At 39.5% G+C, this 22113-nt stretch overlaps 1 protein-coding gene across 2 annotated transcripts in view; it reads right to left on the bottom strand.

Moving 5' to 3' along the window:
* The window catches only part of Grid1 (glutamate ionotropic receptor delta type subunit 1), a 734712-nt gene that overhangs the window by 121881 nt on the left and 590718 nt on the right, over positions 1-22113 (bottom strand). For both annotated transcript variants that reach the window (XM_060390904.1, XM_060390905.1), the window contains exons 9-12: positions 10805-10906; positions 8954-9151; positions 4136-4460; positions 3001-3139 (exon numbers count right to left, since the gene is read on the bottom strand). In XM_060390904.1, the coding sequence (XP_060246887.1) occupies positions 3001-3139; positions 4136-4460; positions 8954-9151; positions 10805-10906 (764 nt within the window). The remainder of the gene's footprint in view (positions 1-3000; positions 3140-4135; positions 4461-8953; positions 9152-10804; positions 10907-22113) is intronic.

The following is a 22113-nucleotide window of genomic DNA, read 5'->3' as shown; positions in this document are numbered from 1 at the left end:
TCATTAAGGGTTATGAATATATTTAGGAGATATAATGAACATCATGAGGGCTATGGCTAATGACACCAGATTTTACACTTGAAACTGCTTGGATTGTAGATTATAACACATGTCCACACAGTAATCTTGAGAACTGACTTGTGTGGATAAGTAGTTTAGTGTTATAATACATATACAGTATAGTCAATGGGAAGGGCAGCCTTTCACCTTGGGAGTAGACTTTACATTTATAATGTTTCTGGCAGAGATGGTTCAACTGATAAACAGTTCTATGCAAAGAATTAATCTTTCCCAAATAAATGTTAAAACTGTTTATTTCAAATTTTTTCTTTTCACAAAAGGAAACACAGTCATGTAGTTCAAATAAAAAAATAAAAAATAAAATAATAATAAAAGCCTGTTATTCCCAATCTGTTGCTTAGCTGCTGAGCCCATGTCTCGTAGTAGTAAGTGATTTTATTTTTAAAATGTGAAGATACAAAGCCGCCAAGTCTTCATTAACGCACCTGACAGCACAGCTTCCTGTTTTGCCTCTGGCCTGGTGGCTGGTGTCTGTCCAATGCAATCACCTCTTCAGGTAGGACAGCCTTGCGGACCGCTGCATCTAACCCAGTACCCCCACCTTCATACTACTTGCAGTGTTTTTCTCACCTTTCCCCACAGCATCTTTGGTATACTGCTTTTAAAGTTACTGCCCCTCAAGGGCAGGGGCAGATCTCCTGCCTGGTGGCATAAATAAACTTCTCTCTACGGTATCCTTGGGTAAACAAACAAACAAACAAGCTACTTTAACCCAAACTTTGATCCAAATATAGAAAACAATGTAAAGTTGGTTATGGAACAATAGAATAAACATAAGCTATAAAAGTTTTATGAAGGAGAAAATCTTCAAAGTCTTAGGCCATGCCCAAACGTGATGCCAAAAGCATGACTGACTCAGAAATGCACGTGTTTTAAATTAGGCCTCATCAAAATTGAAACATTTGCTCTGCAGTCCAGCTAAGACGCTCAACAGGCAAGCTACAGAGTGCAATAAAATTCTGGCAAATCACGTGTCAGATGAAGTAGTACATTTAATAAAATATGTAAAAATATGTAAGCAGAAAACACCCAAGACACCCTCAAAAATCAATGACAGCATTCAAACTGTCCAACTAGAAAAGGGAAAAAAAACAAATGCAGATAATTATTGACAAGGATGCATAAGTAAATAAGCATATTAAAATATTCACTGTTGTTCAGTAGGAAAGTGCAAATTTAACCCACAATGAGACATATTAGAACGAAAAAATAAAAAGTAGAAACAGCACCAAACACCAACAGTTTCTTATAAAATTCACCATTCAATTGCCATACAACCTGGCAATCGCTCTCTTATGTAATGCTCATGTGTAAAAGAAACCTTATGCTCACACAAGAACCTACAGAAATACTCATAGTAGCTTTATTCATAATTGCCTAGAAATGGAAGCAGCCCAGATGTCCTCCAACGGGTGGATGATTAAACAAACTGTACGACATGGAGTGCATTCATCAGCAAGATGCAATGAACTATGACCACACCAAATCGTGGAAGAATATATGAGAAATCAGGCTGAGTGAACAGCCACAGTCAAATCGTATCACTCTACTGATATAGCATGTGTAATGGATAATCTAAACAAAACCAGTCAGTTGTATCAGTATCATTACCCGATTGTGATAAAATACTACAGTTTTGCTAAATGACGCATTGGGGAAAACTAGGCTGAGCATAGGAGTCCTCTCTGTGTTATTTCTTACAGCTGCATATAAATCTAAATTATCTCAGTAAAAATGTCAATTCCATAATGAAACCAGATAGCATCAAGCTGAATCTTGAATCCCCATCAAGGAATTTGAACTCTTAAAATAGGCAGTTTGTAGCAAAAGAAATAGGTTGGAATAGAACACTCGATAGATGAGATAGATAGAAAGAACCAATAAGTTGGTGATGAATATAGTGGACTGAAACAGTTAGGAAAGCAGGAACCCCACAGCAGAGTCCAGGTGAGAGGCCATCTTGGAACCACCATGCTACCCTGCTGAGTTCAGAAAGGACCCAGGCCTGCTCTCACCTCAGCACCTCCAGGTCTAATACAGATTTATTTTGTACCTTTTCTTTCATTCTGTAATTTGTACTGCATTTGAGAATCTGAGCATAATCAATCAATTTTCAGATGTAACTCCATGACACTGAATTCATTCTTTCATTGTATAATTTTAACATTTTTCAAAAGTGCAGAAAATCATACCTGAAATTATATTTTAATTAAATAAAGAATTTTCTCTTGATAAAACTTATAATTTTATAAACATAAGGAAAAACAAATAATTGGCATGCTTGTGTGTGTGTGTGTGTGTGTGTGTGTGTGTGTGTGTATGTGTGTGTGTGTGTATGGGTGTGTGTCCACATTTACCTTGCCATGCATGGGGAGGTCAGAAGACAACTTGAGAGATCTGGATCTTTCCTTCCACATATAGGTGCCATGGATTGAATTTAGGTCATCATCCTTGGAATTTGCCATCTTTGCTAACTGTGCCACTTCCAGAGCCCAATTAACATGTTTAAAAATAATTTAAAGATTTTTGAAGATCTGAAAATATATTAGACTTGTGTTTTTAATTAATTTTAAATGAGTGTTGATAAAATTTTGATTAAATGAGTTTACTTTCTAGTTTAAAATGTCTGAGGAAATTTAATTTGTTAATTTTAGTGTTGCAGTTTATTAATTTTATAATCAATGTTTAAATGTTCAGATAAATATAATTTAATTTATGCATTCATGCAATTATGACTAAAATAAAACACAGGTTTGGAGTCCTTCTCACGTAAAACATCCCCTTTATCCACCTGCAGAGCTGAAGTCTGAGTCGGCCTCTGTCTTGTGTCTCCCTCTATGCCATGAGGCAGCCTCAACAAGACCGCATCCTCGCGGAAGCCCTTCAGAGCTGATGGAGAGCAGGCAGGAGCACACTTACCTTATGGGGTTGTCCATCCTGGACACTGTGAGGAAAGCAGCAAGGTTGGCTGTATAGGAGGAACATACAATGAGGGTGAAGAGCCACCAGCTGCCCATCACGATGCGCATGGCCACAGAGTTCGCAGAGGACTCACCACCTGCAAAGTGCAGAGGGATTAGCTGCAATGTCCTTAAAAACACCAATAGTGGGAAAGGCCAAAGAATGATAAAAGGAAAAAATAATTAGGGTTGTAGTCTAGTGATGAAAAATTTGTCATAACACCAAGATTATAGTCTTCCAGCTAGAAGATTTTGTCTCAATGTGGCAAGAACTTTCAGGGCTGGTGCCAAATATAAGACCTTTGGCAATTTCAAATTCACAGAGGGTACACTTAGGAATTCTGTAAATAATTTCTTTCTACCTGTAGGCCTCCCAGCTTTCTTTTAACCCAGAGAAATAGGATCATCCATATCACTGTTCTTAATATTCAGCAATCACTGGATGATACATACACAGGACTTGCAGAGATCACTGCATCTACCTTTCTCTAAGATGCTACTCTCTGCGGTCAATTATTTCTATTTGGTCCCTTAGTGGAAGTTGAAGAAAGCTTCTCCCTCCCTATTCGCCTTCTATAACCTTGAAAAGCTTTTGCCATGATGCACACAGGGCAAAGCAGATTCACATGAAGAACTTTGCAATTTGTGATTTCCAGCAAAATTGCACAATCCTGAAACTCACCACTGAATAGAAGTGCTATCAGGCCACTTGAAGGTAGGAGGCTTTATATTTCAGTAACTGGGGCACTGCTTACAGATTGTTACACAGAGCTCCATTTGACAACCTCATGTGCATAGCAATCAATCTAACATGAGACAGGGAAGAAAATGCACTGAAATCCAAAGTTAATTTTATCCAAAGCAGAGACTCAGGATTGGAAGCTGAGTTCTTTGCTGCTTTATTTAATTTCTACCTGATATTGCTTAGAAACACTGAGTGCAGCCTGTTACTGGCACTGTCCTGAGATCAAATCAAAATTACATTTAAAATTACTTTTGCGATATGCACCTGAGAATTTTACCAAAAAGTGACCTGTTTCTTTCTTTATTTCTGGCCCCCAGGGCTATACAAACAGCAGAAAACTGGAATGTACCTTGCTGGACGAAGGCTCCATAGACAATCCAGATGGCACTGTGCAGTGTGGCAGAAGCAGAGGGTCGAGGCTGGGCAGCACTCTGAGCCCTTACAGCCTGTATCCGGTTCAACACGAATATGAGCACACCAACCACGGGGATGGCTGCAGCAATGCAGGCCCACACCGCAAAATCAAAGGGGGCAAAAAGGGAAAAGATGCTGATTTTCTCCTCGGGCTTTTTGATGAGGATGCCTACGGAGTAGTCCATGTATCTTTTGCTGAAGTCCACAACACTCTCCCTCTCCGGTGTGATGGTGATAGCAGAGATGGCCAAGTCTGCTCTCTGAAAGACAAAAAAGTTCATGAGAGGTGAACTTTTTAGCTCTTGTTGATTTCCATCTGAGGTCAAGGTCTGCCTTCTGCCCATTTCAAAGATCCTCTTAGAGGCTAGGGAATAGAAGAAAAATCCAACACCATGTTGTCTATTACCTTCTTCATCTTACACATGTCCCTCCCTAGACCTAGAAACACGTAGACCAGCAGTTCTTAACTGTGGGTCATGACCCTTTTGGGGGATTGCATGTCTGATACCCAGAAAATCAGATACTTACATTATTTTTCATAACTAGCAAAATTACATTCATGAATTAGCAATGAAATAGTTGGGGTCACCACAACATGAAAAAATATATTAAAGGGTCACAGCATTAGGAAGGTGGAGAACCACTGTTTAAGACAAAAAAAATTCAGGAAAGTATTTTCACTTTCTGTGAATTACACTTGCTCATTTTCTTTTCATTCCGCTTAGAAAACTGTCTCCTGTTATTTCCGGTTGTGTTTCAGTCAAAATTTCATAACACTGAAACTCACCACTAGATAGAACTATAATCCCAGGGTCATTTGTCTACCTACTTCCTACCAAGGACAATCTTCTTTCAAAGTTAATCTGCATCCTCCCTGAATGACAAAGGCAAAGATACCTACTATTTCCCCAGCAAGATTCTTCAACATTTATTATACCACATTAATTGGCTTTACTTCTAAAATACTTCAGAAGTTAAATGTCTGTACAAGTATGCTCAATCTCAAAAATGTATTAGTCTTCATTGATTTTTTTAAACAAATTTTATTTACTAGTTTTGTATGTATATATCTGGGGATAGAGAGAAAGAGACAGATAGAGAAAGAGAGAGAGACAGAGAAGTATAAGTTATGTGTGAAGGACAGAGACAGCTTCAGATACTGGTTCTCTCTTTCTACCTTTACATGGGTTCTGGAAGTCAAACGTGGGCCTTCAGATTTGAACAGCAAGTATTCTTACTTTCTCAGGCATCTTGCTGCCTTTCTTGTTTTATGTATATACTTTGTGCTAAGGTAATATCCTCAAAGAATAGAGGAATAATAATCATAATTGTAAAAATAATATGATGAAAATAGAATAGAGGAGTCACATATTTATTTATTATATTACTCTTAACTCAAGACCGAAAGACATGTTGGCTAATTCTTCTTATAGTATAACCATGTTGGGAGAGTCTCTCTTGACATGCCATATTTTAATCTAAAAATTATCTTCCAAGACTGCATTAAAATGAACTGTTGGCCCCAAGCATGGTTGGATACCATAAAAAGCTAAAATGATACGCTCAGGATGCGAGGCTAAGCACTGCACTCAGGGTCAGCCGCTTTGGACCCAGAGAAGAGCAAGTCTGATTGCATGCGGGTTGATGCCCCAGGTCCCGCCTCTGAGAAAAAGGTATCGGACGGGTCTGATGCTCTTTGGGTGGATGACACCTAAATGAACATCTGTACAAAGTCCCAATTTATTTCTAATATCAGAGATCAGACCTCTACTCTTGCCTGATGCGTCTAAAACAAAAAGGGGGAACTGTAGAGAGCTGCGGAATGCTATGCCTTAAAGATGGAGCTTGTTTCCGCCTTCCTCCTTCCCAATGGTGAGTGCTCTCTGTCACGAACAACTCCACGTTTGGCTAAGGCCGAGGATCTGGCTTGCTTCCATGTATGTGGACCTATCTGCATTGCCCCCGTGGCACGCCTGGGTTGGCTATCCAGAGGCTATTTAAGCTGTGGGCTGGCTTTCCCCGGGGTCCGAGGATTGTTCAATGTTCCTGAATAAACTGCATTGAAAAAAAAAAAAATGAACTGTTGGATGGAGGTCAATAGTTGCATGTTTAGCTCAGTACATAGAAGAACCTATGATACCTCTTTGAACGCAAAGATGATGAAAGATGCAGTCAGCGTCTTGACCTTGCCTCGAGGAATCTACAGAAACAGGTATGTTTTAGAATGACTAATTTAACTATAAGCTCAATAGAGGAAATGTACATAAAAGAATTTTTATAAGGTTTATTATGTGAGCTTGAAGGTAGAGATACATCAAGGTCCTATGTTAAGTTCTAACAACCTAGAGAAGCACGGGGAAAATGTTGCAGGTACCTATGTCAATGCATGTTTGGTTCTTATCCTCCTTCTTAGGAACAAAAGATCCAGAAATATCTTTTAAGGTTGTGTGAGTTTGCACTGTATTTAAGATCTAAGAAATAGGGCCCCTGAGATGGCTCAGCTGATAAAGGTGCCTGACACCCTGTTCGAAAGTACTCATATTAAAGAAGAAAAGAATTGACTCCTGAAAGCTGTCCTCTGGCCTTCATATGGACTCAGTGGTGTTTGCATGAATGAATAGTACATACACATAGTACACACAGTCACACACACACACACACACACACAGAGAGAGAGAGAGAGAGAGAGAGTAAAGTTCAAAAAAGACTTAAAGAGCTATCAAAAAGTAGGGGAGGTTAATAGCATAGGATGGATGAGGAACTCATTTATGAAGTAAGATTCAGAAAGGGCACACTAAAATCAACTTAAAATACAGATCCAGGGGGATTCTTATAACTGAGAGATATATTACCTCACTAACAATGGAGGTCCTATACTTATAAGTGTGTGTTTTAGAGGAAGTAAAAATTTGTACCCAAAAAGTCTCAATTTATTTCTCAAATATAGAAGGATAATTTTGAGAAGGAAACAAGTTATTAGGTATCGTGAGGACAAAAAGAAGGCCCTTGAAGCCTATCTGAAGGATGCACCCAACAGAGAAATAATGGGGTACAGTTGAGGATAGAGACACACACATCCATACATTAATCTGGATAGACTTCTAAATTTCATGTAGAAACTTGGATATACACATCAAGGGTAGATGATAAAAATTGAATATTTTTGTTTTATTCAAACAAAAAAATCAATGACACAGGAAATCATATTAAAAGAAGTGTACAAGGGTTTGTGTGGATGATCATAGAGGGTATGCAAGGTGGGGAAGGCTACAGTGTCAAATGGGTACAGAAACATGTAAGAGAGATACATCTCAAATGCATGCCAAGTGGAAAGAGCCACACACCACGGACACACATGATATTCCTCTACTTATATATGTTTCCCACTGCAACACTATAGAGCAGTGTTTCTTAATCTGTGGGTAATAATCCCAACAGGAGTCACATATCAGATATCCTTCATATCAGATATTTACATTGTGATTCAAAACAATGGCAAAATCATAGTTATGAAGTAGCAACAAAATAGTTTTATGGTTAGGGTGACCACAATATGAGGAACTATATTAAAGGGTTGCAGCATCAGGAAGCTTAAGAACCACTGCTATAGAGGAAGCAAGACAACTAAGGCATAAGAGTAAGGATGGCATGAACTGTAACTGTATGAGGGACCACAGTGGGATAATGGAAGTGCTCTGACAATAGACTAGAGTAGTACTTATACAAACTCTATACAATTACTAAACATCATTGAATCGAAGATTTAAGCTGGATAATTTTTATGGTACCCATATTCTACTACAATAAAGTTTCTTTCACCAAAAACAAAATAATAATAGAAAGAAAAAAAAGAAAGAAAGAAACATGGCCAAGTAATGGGCCTAGTGTCTCCCTACATAGGCTTAGAAAGCAGCATTCTGCGTTTCAAAAGAAAAACTCCCCACCCACCTCCCAAAAAAAAAAGTAACCAGAAGGACAACAGGTTGTGGTCATGAAAGAAGCGTAGAGGGTGGCCAGCAATATGCTAATAAAATACAGAGGAATGGTCACACTAAGCATGACTGGAGGTGAATGAAACAAGGCACTGTGGATCAGGAGTCGCCAATCACAGCAAGATCAGGAGTTGCCAATGTTGGTCAATATTAGAGAGAGTGACCACTGTAGACAATTGTGGGCAAATGACCTAGAGGCCATGATTAAACAGGAATAAGAGTGTGAGATGACGACTCATCTCCATGCTGTAAGTTTCAGTGAGGATGTCGTCTTCAGATAGGAGGAAGAGTAACAGTGTGAAATGTAAAAAAATGTGGGGATGCCACACCTTCAAGACACAACATGGCCAACACATGAACATGTCCACTCACATTTTACACACCCCAATCTGTATGAGAACACACTACGCTTGTAGTCTGTGAGACACTGAAGAGTGAGCACCAAGAGAACTCCTTGAGGAGCTGAAGGAGTTTCCCAGTTCAATCCAACTATGAAAGTGTTTTATTGAAGGGTGAATCACAGAGAAGGTTTATTAGAGTGGGTATGCTCCAAAGCGATGAGTAATGGATAAGAAGGAAAACATCGGGGTTGTGATGGTCTGAGAAAATAAAAGAACAGAATCAGGCACAGTATGGAGGATGGAGAGGGAAAGGGTGCCCAGTAAGGTCCCAAGGACTGAACTATGTAATGAGCCAAATGTAGGTATCTCTTAGAGAAATACTGAAATGCCTTTCTTTGTGGCCCTGATCCTGAAACTTACCTTGCTAATGAGCTCCCCAATCATCCCGTTCCAGGAGGTGTTGTGGAGCTGGTGGCCATACCTGCCATCAGGGGCCTGGTAGATCTCATATTTGAATCCCAGAGCTTTAGCCAGCGCATCCAGCACATCTATGGAGAACCCTTTGTAACGCTTGGGCTGTCCAAGGATGTTCTCAGCCACCATCACAAAAGGCTCTTCCTGCAGAAAATAGAATGAATGTTCTTCAACCCAACAGGTTAATTGACATTTATTTCCAGGATATTGGTACAGAGACCAATCTGATGAATTGTAACATTATAATGCTAGTATTAGGGCTTGGGGCATAGCTTAGTGTTAAAGCAAATATTTAGCATCTATAAGGCTCTAGGTTCTATCCCCAGTGTAGATCATAATGTTATTCACAGCAACAACAATAGTGGAATGTTGATATTTACCTAGTTCCTATCCAAAGGCTGAACTCCCCTGCCCTTTTCTAAAAGCACTTTAATGGACTGTTAAGGTACAGTGCACAGGAGCAATGCTGCGGCCAGCAGGTCAGCATGGGGCAGTGTGGATCTAATTGTCCCGTGTATATCTTCTAGCCTCGATCCTAACACCCAGAACCCACAATTAAATGGAGTATTTTTTTCCTCCTATAGAATCCATACTGACATAGGACTCTGCCCTTAGGATAGACAATTTTTCTAGGGGAGCCACATAGAATTCTAACAGTTTTTATATAGAATAATGCATGGCCATAAGCTACGTGATATTAGATGGAGAGAAGACAACATTTCATCTATCAGGTTCTACTAGAAAATAAATGCCCTTTGACGAGCCAGAGTTACACCATAAATCAAAGGATTAAATCCCTAGATTGTGAGTCCATGACCATGCTGAATTCATACCTACAGACTATATGCTATATGTCCTGAAGGTAGGTGACCATCTAGAGAACATTTCAGCCATCTATCACCATCATTTTTTTCTTGTATGAAATTGAACATGAAGGTGCTAAGGGCAAAGAGCCCCAGGAAATGCATCTAATGAAAACACTTTACTTAAAAAAAACAAAACAAAATAGGATGTAAGGCTCATTCATGGTATACACATAGAAAATGCAGAAATGTTGCAGGTAATGGTTTGTGAGTTTCTTGGAAGGGAGGAAAGAGTTGACTTATATTTGGCATACCCCAGAATGAGAAAATTTTAAGCTTTTCTAAAAGGAAAAATAAATAAACTAAGAAGGAATCTGAATATCACAATTGTAAAAGTCTATGATTCTAGGAAAAATATGTTGAAAAAGTATAACTAATGAACATTTATTCGTTGCACATTTATTATCACTTTTGTCCTTAGCAGTACTGGAGAATGTCCCCCTACCCAAGCATCATTCTGGGGAGTCTGGATATCCACACTGTTCTCCTAAAAAGTAGTAGTAGGTCAAGATCCAGGCAGCATTGCTAAAATCCGTTAGGAGCCCAGCAGCAGTGAGATGGGCAGTGACATGGGATCTACAGTATACCCTGGAGATCCCAAAAGCCCCTGGGGAGACTCTTTCATCTCATTCTCCCTTGGGTTACTCACATCATTATTATTCGAATGAGAGGATTACTGGGAACTCAGTTGCTCCTCAACCCTGCCTTAATTAGGAAGTGTTACCATCCCCCTTCAATCCTGCATTACACAGAGAGACCTCACAGTCCTCTCCTCTGCCCTGCAATAACCAGAGAGATCTTAATATCCCCCTCCTCAACACTGTATTAACCAGGGAGACCTCAACATTTCCCCTCAACCCCACCTTAACCAGAAAGTAGCCTCTGACTCAGAGAACTGTAACATGAAGTTCCCAGGACATCCCCATGATCCTACCAAGACAGTCACCACTTTGAGAGTCAGTCCTTGGAGGCGGCTGCCCATGGGCCTCTCCTGCAGACTGCCATTCAAGCCTTTCTCCGAGTCCCATGTCGCCAGCTGTGGAGGAAGAAGGGAACAGTGAGGGATGGAAGAGTCTGTTATATACCTTAGGGGCACCTTCTAAGCTAGAATCGTAAATCAGGCAGGAAGACAACAGCAGCCTGGGTTCTTAAAGACCCAGGGGCATCTCAACACCATAAAGAGGAGAGAGAGATAACATCAGACAAAATGTTTCACTTCCTCCATCATCTCACCTAGAGCTCTAGAGTTCCAAAATCCCTAAAATAAAATAAACTTGTAAGATTTTGCCTCTGGAATGAATGTTTATGCCTTGCTTTATTCTGTCCTCCATGAAAGTGATGTAACCATGTCTTCCACAATGTTTCCTCTTCCCCAAATATGTCTTTAACTTTCCCTCTGGTGGTACCACAATGGGTTAAATTGAAGAAGAATAATAATTCAATTAAAAAAGACACAAGGATACAGCTTATCAAGCATCCTCAGGCCTATGATATCCAGGGATAAATTCTTTTTGCCTGTTTTTGCTGTCATACAAGAGCTATAACTTTTAGTGATGTGTAGTTAGAAGCTAGTAGCCAAATACATGTGCTTGGTATCTGCTAATATCTTTATGAGGCTTTAAGCTGTATCCAATAGTCTGATGTATTTTCTAAAGATCTGAAGAGAACTCTGGCTTTGGAACAGAGAAGACATGGGTGTTCAAGAGTCACTTTTCCTTCTGGCAGGGCTGCCAGGTCTCAGTAACAATGACCAAACCCTTGTGTTGTCAAATGATTCCCAAGTATTAATTGCAGAGATAAAACATACAACATATATAGATAATAGACCCTTTTTGAGCCAACTAAATCAGAATCTTGATGTCTGGTCATGGGGAATAGTAATATATCTTGAGCCACTAGCCTAACTACATATTAGGCTCCTTTTCTGTGTGTGTGTTGGGGGGAGTACTTTTTTGAACATGCTGACACCATCCTCCATCTATGGAGATTCTGGTTTAATTGGCTGGTAGTGGACAAAATACGGATATATTAGTTCTCTTGGTGATTCTATCAATCAGGCAGGATTGTGAGCCACCACTATAAATTAAATTGGTAGCTCTCAAACTACAGCTATGTGCAAGTCACATGCACATGCTGATGAGATTATTCATGTCTAACAAGCTCGCAGGTGCTGCTGTTGTTCCACTGGCTACCACATAGCAAGGGGTTAATGGACCAAACAGCTCTAGGCAGTGCACACTCTTCATTAGGGAAGAAGCACAAGATACCTGATTAACTCCAGAGGTATTCCTCAGGACATGTGCCACTGAGGCCCTAAAGGAGCTGTCAAAGCTAAACTTAGGATATGTCCTCTCTCCCAGCATTCCCTGGAGGTCTAACTCTCAGCCCTAAGAAGCCACAGTTCTAGACGTTGAAGAAGCATTTCACCAGAGAGATAATATAGCTCTAAGACCTAAAACAAAATCGTCTAAATGAGATTATAGAATCCCACATCCAGCCAAAAAGAAGCCTGGTGTTTCTTATTGTTGCTTTGGACCCACCATCTACCAATAGCCACGCCATCTTAAGTAACAGGATGTTTTCTAGTAGAGAATAAATAATTTAATTTAGAGTATGATCACATATTCTAAAGAGCACCATACCACCACTAATTAATGGATAGCACACTGGTGTGAAGAGCAATTTGAGATTCCCCAGATTTCTAATCAAAGCCATCAAGGACATTAATGGTACCATTTTCTGAAAACTGAAACAAAGAGAAAGAAATAATGTGGCCATTTCCCACTGTGGTTCCAAGAAATAACTTCCAGACTCAGTGGATTCATGAAGCTTATTAAAAATGAAGGCCAGGGCTGAGGACATGGCTCAGCAGTTAAGAGCACTGGCTGTTCTTGAGGAGGACCTAGGTTCAGTTCCCAGAACCCACAAGGCTGTTCACAACTGCCTATAACTATAGTTCCAGGAGATTCGATGTCCTCATCGGGGCCTCACAAGTATTGAGCACACGTGGAACACTTACACCCATGTAGACAAGTACATCAAATAAAAATGAATACAATCTTTAAAAAATAAAATGGTTATCAAACACAAAAGGAAACATTCAGTCAAGGTTTCCTGCTTTCTTTGTGTGCTACAGAAATGGATCTAAAGGCCAGGTATAGACGTGCATTTGGCTTTTTGCATCTGCCTCCTCGTAACTGTTTAGCTCATTCTAGAGCTGCTGATCCCTGAGCCATACTTCTGGGTGTGGGTGGTATTTGGAGGTGTCCATAGCTACAATAACTCAGAGTTATGATGAAGGCAAGATTGACATAAATGATGTATCAACTGGAAATTCCATCCTATGTTGTGGCTGGATTTCCACAGCTGCTGCCAAGCGTCCATGGCACAGGGAAGGGGAAATCTTAACACTTTGATACAGTGGCTTGAGCGAGCACCTGGGACAGTGCTCTTCCTAGCCTTCATCATCCAGGCTGGTTTGTATTGAGATTATACTTGGGCATGAGAACTGAGAACAAAGGCAAAGGGAACATGGAATAAATGTTGCCTGCTAGGTTTTAGCTCACTTGCAACGAGAGCTCTGCCTTTCAGTGCTTCTCCATGCTTGCTTTGTTGCTACCCACTACTAAGCTCTCGGCAGCACTACTCTGTCCCTGACCATCGCGACAGTTTCCTCACCACTCTCATTACTAACAATTCTCTACTCCATCCTCTGCGTGCTGGAATATACCTTTAAAATAAGCTAACAATGCCTGGAAAGATGGCTCAGTGGTTAAGAGCACTTATTGGTTTTGCAAGCAACCCAGGTTTCCAGAACTCACATGGCAGTCACAACCATCCTTAACTACAGTTCCAGGGGATCCAATGTCCTCTTTCAGCTTTCACGGGCAACAAGCATGCATGTGATGCATAGACATTCATGCAGGCAAAATATTTATATGTATAAAATACATCTTTTTCAAAACAAGTAAGTCAAAACACAAAGTATGAAGTATGTAAATTATTATTTTCAATAAATTCTCATTTCCTCACAAACTAACTCCAAATATTTATTTAGTCTGATCCAAAAGAACAGCTTTTCCAACCAAAGATCCACTCAGACTTTCAGTTCAGCCAGTTTTCATAGCCATGTATTCCCTAACCCAGAAATCCTACTTGTTCCCATGCTTATCATGTTCCCTCCTAAACCTTATGTTCAATTCTTTCTGCCCAGGATGTTATTACTCTCTTTCTGGTCTGATAAACTATGACTCATTAAAAAACAAAACAAAACAAAAAAAAAAAAACCTTTCACTCTACAATAGTTTTAGAATAACAGAAAAGTGGTAGAGGTTTCACTGATCATTCCCAACACCCATCTCCACTGAAATTGTGATACAAACCTACCATGCATTATTTTCATACATTAGTATGTCACATTCATCATAGCTAATTAATGTTTCTTATAGCCTCCAGGATTTATGCAAAGCTACACTACACATGGTCTCCAGAGCCATATACTCAGAATCAGTCTTTGGGGCAGTTGTGGGGTCTGATTTCCTGCTCTACTCTCTGGGACCATACACTGCAGCTGGCCTTGATCATCCCTAACATTAGGATCCACCCTTGCCTCAGACACCACCGTGATCTCCTCTCTATGACCAACTGCTGTAACAGCTGCAGAGTTAAAGAAGATGCAGGCTTGAAGGTGGGATTAGCAGGTTTTATGAATGAGCCATGTATTGTAGCTATTATCACCATTTAGCTGGATGACCTCAGAGCACCTGAGACACAAAATGACCTCAAAAAATATTTGTTCAATATATTCGTCCAGATTCCATTTTCTTATTTATAAAACAGAGTGTATTTCTATTTCCTGCCTGCCAAGTTAAGAGGCTGTTAAATGAAATAAAATAATTTTGAAATAACCTATCATAAAACAGCTTAATTAAGAATCACAAATAGGTTATAAACAATTTGTACTATATAACCTGAAGTAGTGTTGATACAAATGGAACAAAGATTGTTAAGATGTGTGTGATATGTATTGTATACAGGCAGAGTAACAGCAAACAACCATTATGACCTGCTTTATGCTCATCTTCATTTAATAGGATTTTCATTACTTTAACAGGAAAGAAAGGGAAATTTTAGATAAACAATAACTAGCGTAATGACTAAACAAAATTCCATAATATGTTCCTTTATGACTGGGAATGGAAAGTCAAAGGTACACCTAGAATATTATCTGTCATTAAGTTAGGCCATTCTAAGACAAATAACCAAATAAATTCATGTTCTCACTGCAAAGAACTATGGGGAGGGGTCTCTTGTCCCTTAGAGGAGGCATGCTTGGGCTCTGTCTTATGTGCTAAGACTCCAAGCTAGAGTAGGGCCCCATAACCTTGATGGGTCTAGAGACAGAGAAGTACCCGCAGGTTAGGCCCAGATTCATGAAGACAGGAAATCTTTCTCTATTAAGAAAACAGGATGACATCAAATATTTTTGCTAATATTTAGTCAAATCTAACGGAAGAACATTTAAATCAAAGTGGTCATCATATGAAAAATGAAAATAAAAAGCCTTCTAAGCCTGTTATCATCCTTATCTTTGGTTCTGAAAGTGCTTGGGACTTAAAGGTTTTTGTTTCCTTTTAATGCCAACCCTCTCTCTTTGGCCTTTAGGCATTTTATAGCCTGCAAAGAAAGAAGAACTACTTCAAAGTGAAACACAACTTCTGTCTTTCAAACACATCAAAGTGCAACCATGTTCCAGGATTCAGGATTCTTCGTGTTGAGCAAGAAAGCTTATTATTCTCTCAGATGAGGCCACAGCCCAGTGCCCGCGGCTGAGACTATTTGCACAAAGCTATGTGTTCTCATCCAAACCTTAAGACCAGAGTCGGAGCTTTCTGAGAGAGGCAATGTATCAAAAGTCCCCGGCCACAAGACCAGGGCAGATCAAGATAGTTCCAATGAGAGAATCCAATGGGATTTCAAACAATTCCCAAGCTTGCAGCCAGTCAGCATAGGAGGGAACTGTGCCGCATTTTCACCTAATGGTACATGGTGCTCCCTGATCAGAATGCAAGGGAAATGTCTCAGTCAGTAAGAGCCAAATGAGGCTGATAGACATGATAAATGGGAAGTCAGAAAAGGCTTTTACTTGAAGAAGCCCTGACACTTAGTCACACAGCTCTAGACCATTTCATTTGTGCCTAAGTACATCAGCTGTATTTTGTAGACAGGATTTTGTTTATGGGATCAATGAATTGATGGCCATAGACACCCACTTTTGACAGCTGACCTGTCAAGATCAGTGCCTGAAAAACTAATTTCTAGCACTGTTAAACAAAACAAGTACTGCTGCTAGTTGATAAGAGATGCGTTTTCATTCACTGTGGAGATCTGCACGACCCAGACCAGAAACAAGGATGGAGCCAGGGTTATGGCAGTCATTGCTTGGAAGGAGATCTATGGGCTCCAAATCTGATTATGACAAACAACTGTTCCAGAGATCAGCCAATTGCAGAATAAATTTCACAAGCCACTGGTCTCAGAAAAATGTATTTCCTGAGTCAACTGGGGTGCTCTTCATGCTGGTGTTTCTAAGTTGTAAGATGTAAGGATTTAGAACTTTGAGGCCCTGTTCTTAGTAAATGCATGGCTATTAACCCTAAGCTGAACAAGCTTCTTTTGGAAGATTGGACTTTATGATCTATCACGTCATTGCAGAGGTAACTTAAAGTGTCATTCTCTGTTCATGCAGAGGCAGGGGTTGAAAATGGAGGCAATCTGACTACTTTATAGTCTCAGAGACCAGCTTTATAGTCTTGCTCATTTCTAGAGACTGAGTAAGAAAGTAGGAAGAGAGGGAGAGAGGACAGGGGTAGCAGGGGAGCTCACAGAAAGAAAGGAAAAATGGAGGAAAGAGAAGAAGGAACATTTATTCACTTAACCCCAAATTCCATGTTTCATAATGTCCAATACCATAAGAGATCAATGACTTCTGCTGTCAAATGCTGCCACTGCACCTGATAGGAAAGTCTCAAGAGAAAATTAGAAGGGAAACTCATTTTATAACCTGCCATCCGTATGGAAGTACCAGAACTAAGGTTCCATGTGAACTCTATCCTTAACAACCAATATTGCCATGAGCAGAGTACCACAGATGGCATCAGGTGGGACAGGGGCTTCAGTGATGATGGTGACAGTGTGTTCGTTTATCATATCACTGGAAGGGACTTCTTGAAATAATATGCCTTCTGTTATTTTCATTCCTCTGCCCATTTGTACTGGAAAACAAATGGGTTCAGTGTATGTTTCAAAGCATAATAGTCTTGGATGGAAAACAAGGTGAAGAAGAACCTATTATCTTGAGTAAGCTTGAATTGGACATTTAGCCAGCAGTGATTTCAGAAAATTGATTACAAGTCCTTTATTTTTTAGAATGGGGTTCCAGAAATTGAATCAAAGAACTCACACATGCTAAGAAGCCACTCCACCCATGAGCTACTTTATCAGCCATTTGCCAATTACAACTCATAAACAAAGCCAAATGCAAGAAAGACGTGCTTAGAAAAAAGACAACATCTGAGAAGCAAAGCGTTAGCGTCTGAGAACAAATGCTAATATCTGTGGCCAAGATTCTTAAAGTCCTGTCTAATTGGAGGATTCATGTGGGGAAATGCTAGCATGTGAGTGCCACTAAGACTGGATGTCGACTCTTAGTGGCAATTTAGTCTTAAATTGCAGAAGATGTCAGTGTCATGTTCATTAAACTATCCCTGAGAAAGGGGTAGGTAAGCTCATTAAGCTCCCAGATATACTATAGGACAGTGACTCACTTCCACAGAGAAGAAATGAGAAACTATCTCAACCAAGGCCATTTGCACAGGGAATTGAGCACTTGGTGAAAGTTATGGGGTTTTTTTTTGTTGTTGTTGTTGTTTGTTTGTTTGTTTGTTTTTTAAAGCCAGCCCCAGCATAACCTGACTGCCTTTTTAGAGGCCAAAATTGTCAGAAGCAGAAACGAGAGTAAAGAGGATAACTGTGACATGTAGAAGATTCATGACAAAACTTCAACAAAAGAGAAAAAAAAATATTGTCCCATGTTGCTAGAGAGGAAGATGAGAAAACCTGGCACAATTGCCAGGACAATAGTCTCAGGCAACAGGCACACCAGGGCTTTAGCCTCTGTGACTTCAAATCTGAGGAAACCAAGAGCTCACTGGGATGAAAAGACTGACAGCACCAAAGGTGCAATCACTAAAGTCTTTCTGTCAAACTTCTCCCTCCCCTAGAGCTCTCTGTTTTGTTCCTGTTTCACGACTGACAACCACCTCTGCATATGTGTGTATTATATTATTATTATACACATAAATTATATATGCATATGTAGAATGTATATTTTAACTAAAATATAAAATCTTATGAGAGAAAATATACTAGTTCTTTCTGAGCTGAAGTCATTTCATATGCATTTCCAGCTCCATTTATTTTCTTAAAATTATCATGATTTCATTTTTCTTTATGGCTAAATAAAATTCCATTTTTTACCACATATCCTTTTATTCACTTATTTATTTATCTTTGTATGAGCACACACATGTATGCATGTGAACGCCAGATGTCAACATTGGTGGGGTGTGTTACTCAGTCATTCTCAGCCTTATGTTTGAAGCCAGTGTCTGTCTGAACATGAAAATAGCCATCAAGGATCCTCCTGCCCCTGACTCGCTAGTTCTGTTGAAATGTGTGCTGCCATACCAGCATTTTACATGAGTTCCGGGGATCCTCTCAGGTCCTCAGGCTGGTACAGCAAACACCTTCTTGACTGAGCTATCTAAATACCCTGAATTCTATTGACTCATCTACTGATGGCCATCTAGGCCATTTTCTAGCTAACTTGAATAATACAGCAGTAAACATAGATGTCCACCTATTTCTATGATAGGACTTAGGGTCATTGAGTACATATCCAGGAGTGGTGTCACTTGGTTAGGTGGTATTTATTCATTCATTCATTCATTCATTCATAGGCTCTCCCATACTGGTTTGTTCATATATCTGTCTGTCTGTCTATCTATCTATCTATCTATCTATCTATCTATCTATCTATCTATCTATCTAAATATCTACTTACCAAACTACATATTCATCTATCCATCTGAGTGTCTGTCTGTCTATCTACCTTAAAAGCTTCCATGCTGGTGTGTTTGTTTGTTTGTTATAGAACCTCCTATAATGGTTTATTTATATACTTATGCATTTATTCATTTATTTAATTTATAATCTTCCATACTGATTTGTTTTTGTTTATTCATTTATTTATTTTAGACTCTTCCATACTTGTTGGTTTGCTTATTTATTTGCTTATCAATCAATCAATCTATCTATATCTATTTTTTTTATTTTAGGATCTCTCATACTGATTCCCACTGGAACTGCATTAGTTCACATTCCTAGCAGTGAGGAGCAAGGGTCCTCTCCCCTCATTCTTGCTATCATTTGTTATCACATTTCCTTGATGCTCTGAGTGAGATGAGATCGAATCTTAAAGCACTTTTAATTCACATTTCCATGCTGGCCAAGGGTACTGAATATTTTTAAAAATGTTTACTGGCCTGGGAACTGTCTTTCAGTTCATTAGTCAACTTATGAGAATATTTGTTTATTTCTTGTGTAATTTTGAAGCTCTTTATATACTGTAGATACTACCTGTGTAGCATAAAAGTTAGCTGGCAAAGATTTCTACCATTCTATAATCTATTCACTTTGATAACGGTTCCCTTTGCTGTGCAGTTTTTCTCTTTGTTGTTGTTTTTTTATATAATCCCATTTGTCAATTTCTAGGGTCCTTTTCAGAAAAGGAGTCCTGTTTAGGAAGTTTTGGCCTGAGATTTTATCATGAAGGAAATACACCAAGATACAGCATAGGCAAGGAAGGACACACACACTACCAAGTTCCCACTAAGTAAAGTTGAAGGAAAAAATAAAACATGACATAGCATCCAAGAGTTATGTGACAGTGTTGAGTCCACACATGCTCAATTCAGGGTGCACAATGGATAAATCTAAGAAAAAATTTACACTTAATTTTCAAAAAAAATAAAGGAGTTTTCCTACAAAGAATGAAACAGCAAATCAAGTAATCCAATTAAAAAATGGGGAACAGAACTAAACAGAAAACTCCCTGTAGAGAAATATCGAGTGGCAGAGAAACACTTAAAGAAATGCTCAACCTCACTAGCCATTAGGGAAATGCAAATCAAAACGACCCTGAGATTTCACCTCACACCCATCAGAATGGCCAAGATAAAAAAAAATCAAGTGACAACACATGCTGGAGAGGTTGTGGAGAAAGGGGAACCCTCCTCCACTGCTGATGGGAATGTAAACTTGTACAACCACTCTGGAAAGCAATCTGGTGCTTTCTCAGACAACTAGGAATAGTGCTTTTTCAAGATCCAGCCATACCACTCCTAGGCATATATCCAAAAGAGGCTCAAGTACATAATAAAGACATTTGCTCAACCATGTTTGTAGCAGCTTTATTTGTAATAGCCAGAAGCTGGAAACAGCCCAGATGCCCCTCAACTGAAGAATGGATGCAGAAATTGCGGTACATCTACACACTGGAGTATTACTCTGCAATGAAAAATGAGGAAATCATGAAATTTGCAGGTAAATGGTGGGACCTGGAAAGGATCATCCTGAGTGAGCTGTCCCAGAAGCAGAAAGACACACAGGGTACATACTCACTCATATAGACATGTAACATAGGATAAACCTACTAAAACCTGTACATCTAAAGAAACTAATTAAGAGAGAGGACCCTGACTAAAACACTCAATCCCTATCCCGAAAGGCAAAGAGGATAGACATCAGAAGAAGAAGAAAACAGGAAACAACCTAGGAACCTGCCACAGAGGGCCTCTGAAAGGCTCTGCCCTGCAGACTATCAAAGCAGACACTGAGACTTATGGCCAATTGTTGGGCAAAGTGCAGGGAATCTTATGTAAGAAGTGGGAAATAGTAAGATCTGGAGAGGACAGGAACCCCACAAGGAGAGCAACAGAACCAGAAAATTTGACACAGGGGTCTTCCCAGAGACTCATACTCCAACCAAGTACCGTGCATGGAGATAACCTAGAACCCCTGCACAGATGTAGTCCATGGCAGTGTAGTGTCCAAGTGGGTTACATAGTAATGGGAAGAGGGACTGCCTCTGACATAATTTGATAAGCCTGTTCTTTGATCACCTCCCCCTGAGGGGAGAGCAGCCTTACCAGGCCACAGAAGATGACAATGCAGGCATTCCTGATGTGATCTGATAGACTAAGATCAGAAGGAAGGAGAGGAGGACCTCCCCATCAGTGGACTTGGGGAGGGGCATGAGCGAAGAAGGGGGAGGGAGGGTGGGACCAAGAGGGGAGGAAGGAGGGGCTTATGGAGGATACCAAGTGAATAAACTGTAATTAATAAAAAAAGAAAAAAGAAGAAGAAAAGCCTAATATATACAATAAATGTGTATGCTCTGCTTCTGAACCATGAGAAAATGCAAAACTCACTAAAAGAGCACAAATCTAACATGGACATTACCAACAGCCTTTGAAGAGCTAGAATGTAAATCCTGCAGCCACACTAGAAGATAGTATTGCAATTTCTTACAAAATAAGCATACACTTACCATATAACCAAGCAAATCCACCTCTAGATATTCTATAAGGGAAATGTAAAATATTCTCATAAAAAGATCTGTATGCAAATTTTCATTGAAGCTTTATTCATAAGAGCAAAATAAACTAGAAGCTCCAAAGTGGTCAGCTGATGAATGGATAAACAAACTGTGGTGTATTTATCCAACCAAATACTGTCTCAGAAATAGAAAGCAACAAGCTACAGACACATGCATCAACATGAATGAAGCTCCGAAGCATTACAGTAAGTGAAGAGGCCAGACACAAAAGACTCCATACTTCATGATTCTATTTATATGACAGTCTCACAAAGGCAATATTACAAGTAATGAAAATAGATCCGTGGTTGCCTAGGGCTGGGAATAAAATAAAGTATCACATGCAAGAGTAAGCAAGGGTTCTTGAGGGTAATAGAAGTGTTCTATATTTTGAGAGTCATGCATTTATCAGTACACATCAAGTGGGTACAGATAATTGCATCTTAATATCTTGTGTGATACTACAAATGTTTTAAGAATGATGAAGCCATGTGCTGTTCAGTGGGACCAACTTGTCCTCTGAC

The sequence above is a fragment of the Meriones unguiculatus genome, chromosome 9, assembly GCF_030254825.1.
Source record: "Meriones unguiculatus strain TT.TT164.6M chromosome 9, Bangor_MerUng_6.1, whole genome shotgun sequence".
Taxonomy (NCBI): Eukaryota; Metazoa; Chordata; class Mammalia; order Rodentia; family Muridae; genus Meriones; species Meriones unguiculatus.
The sequence above is the reverse complement of the archived record's forward strand: the minus strand, read 5'-3'. Positions and strand labels throughout refer to the sequence as shown.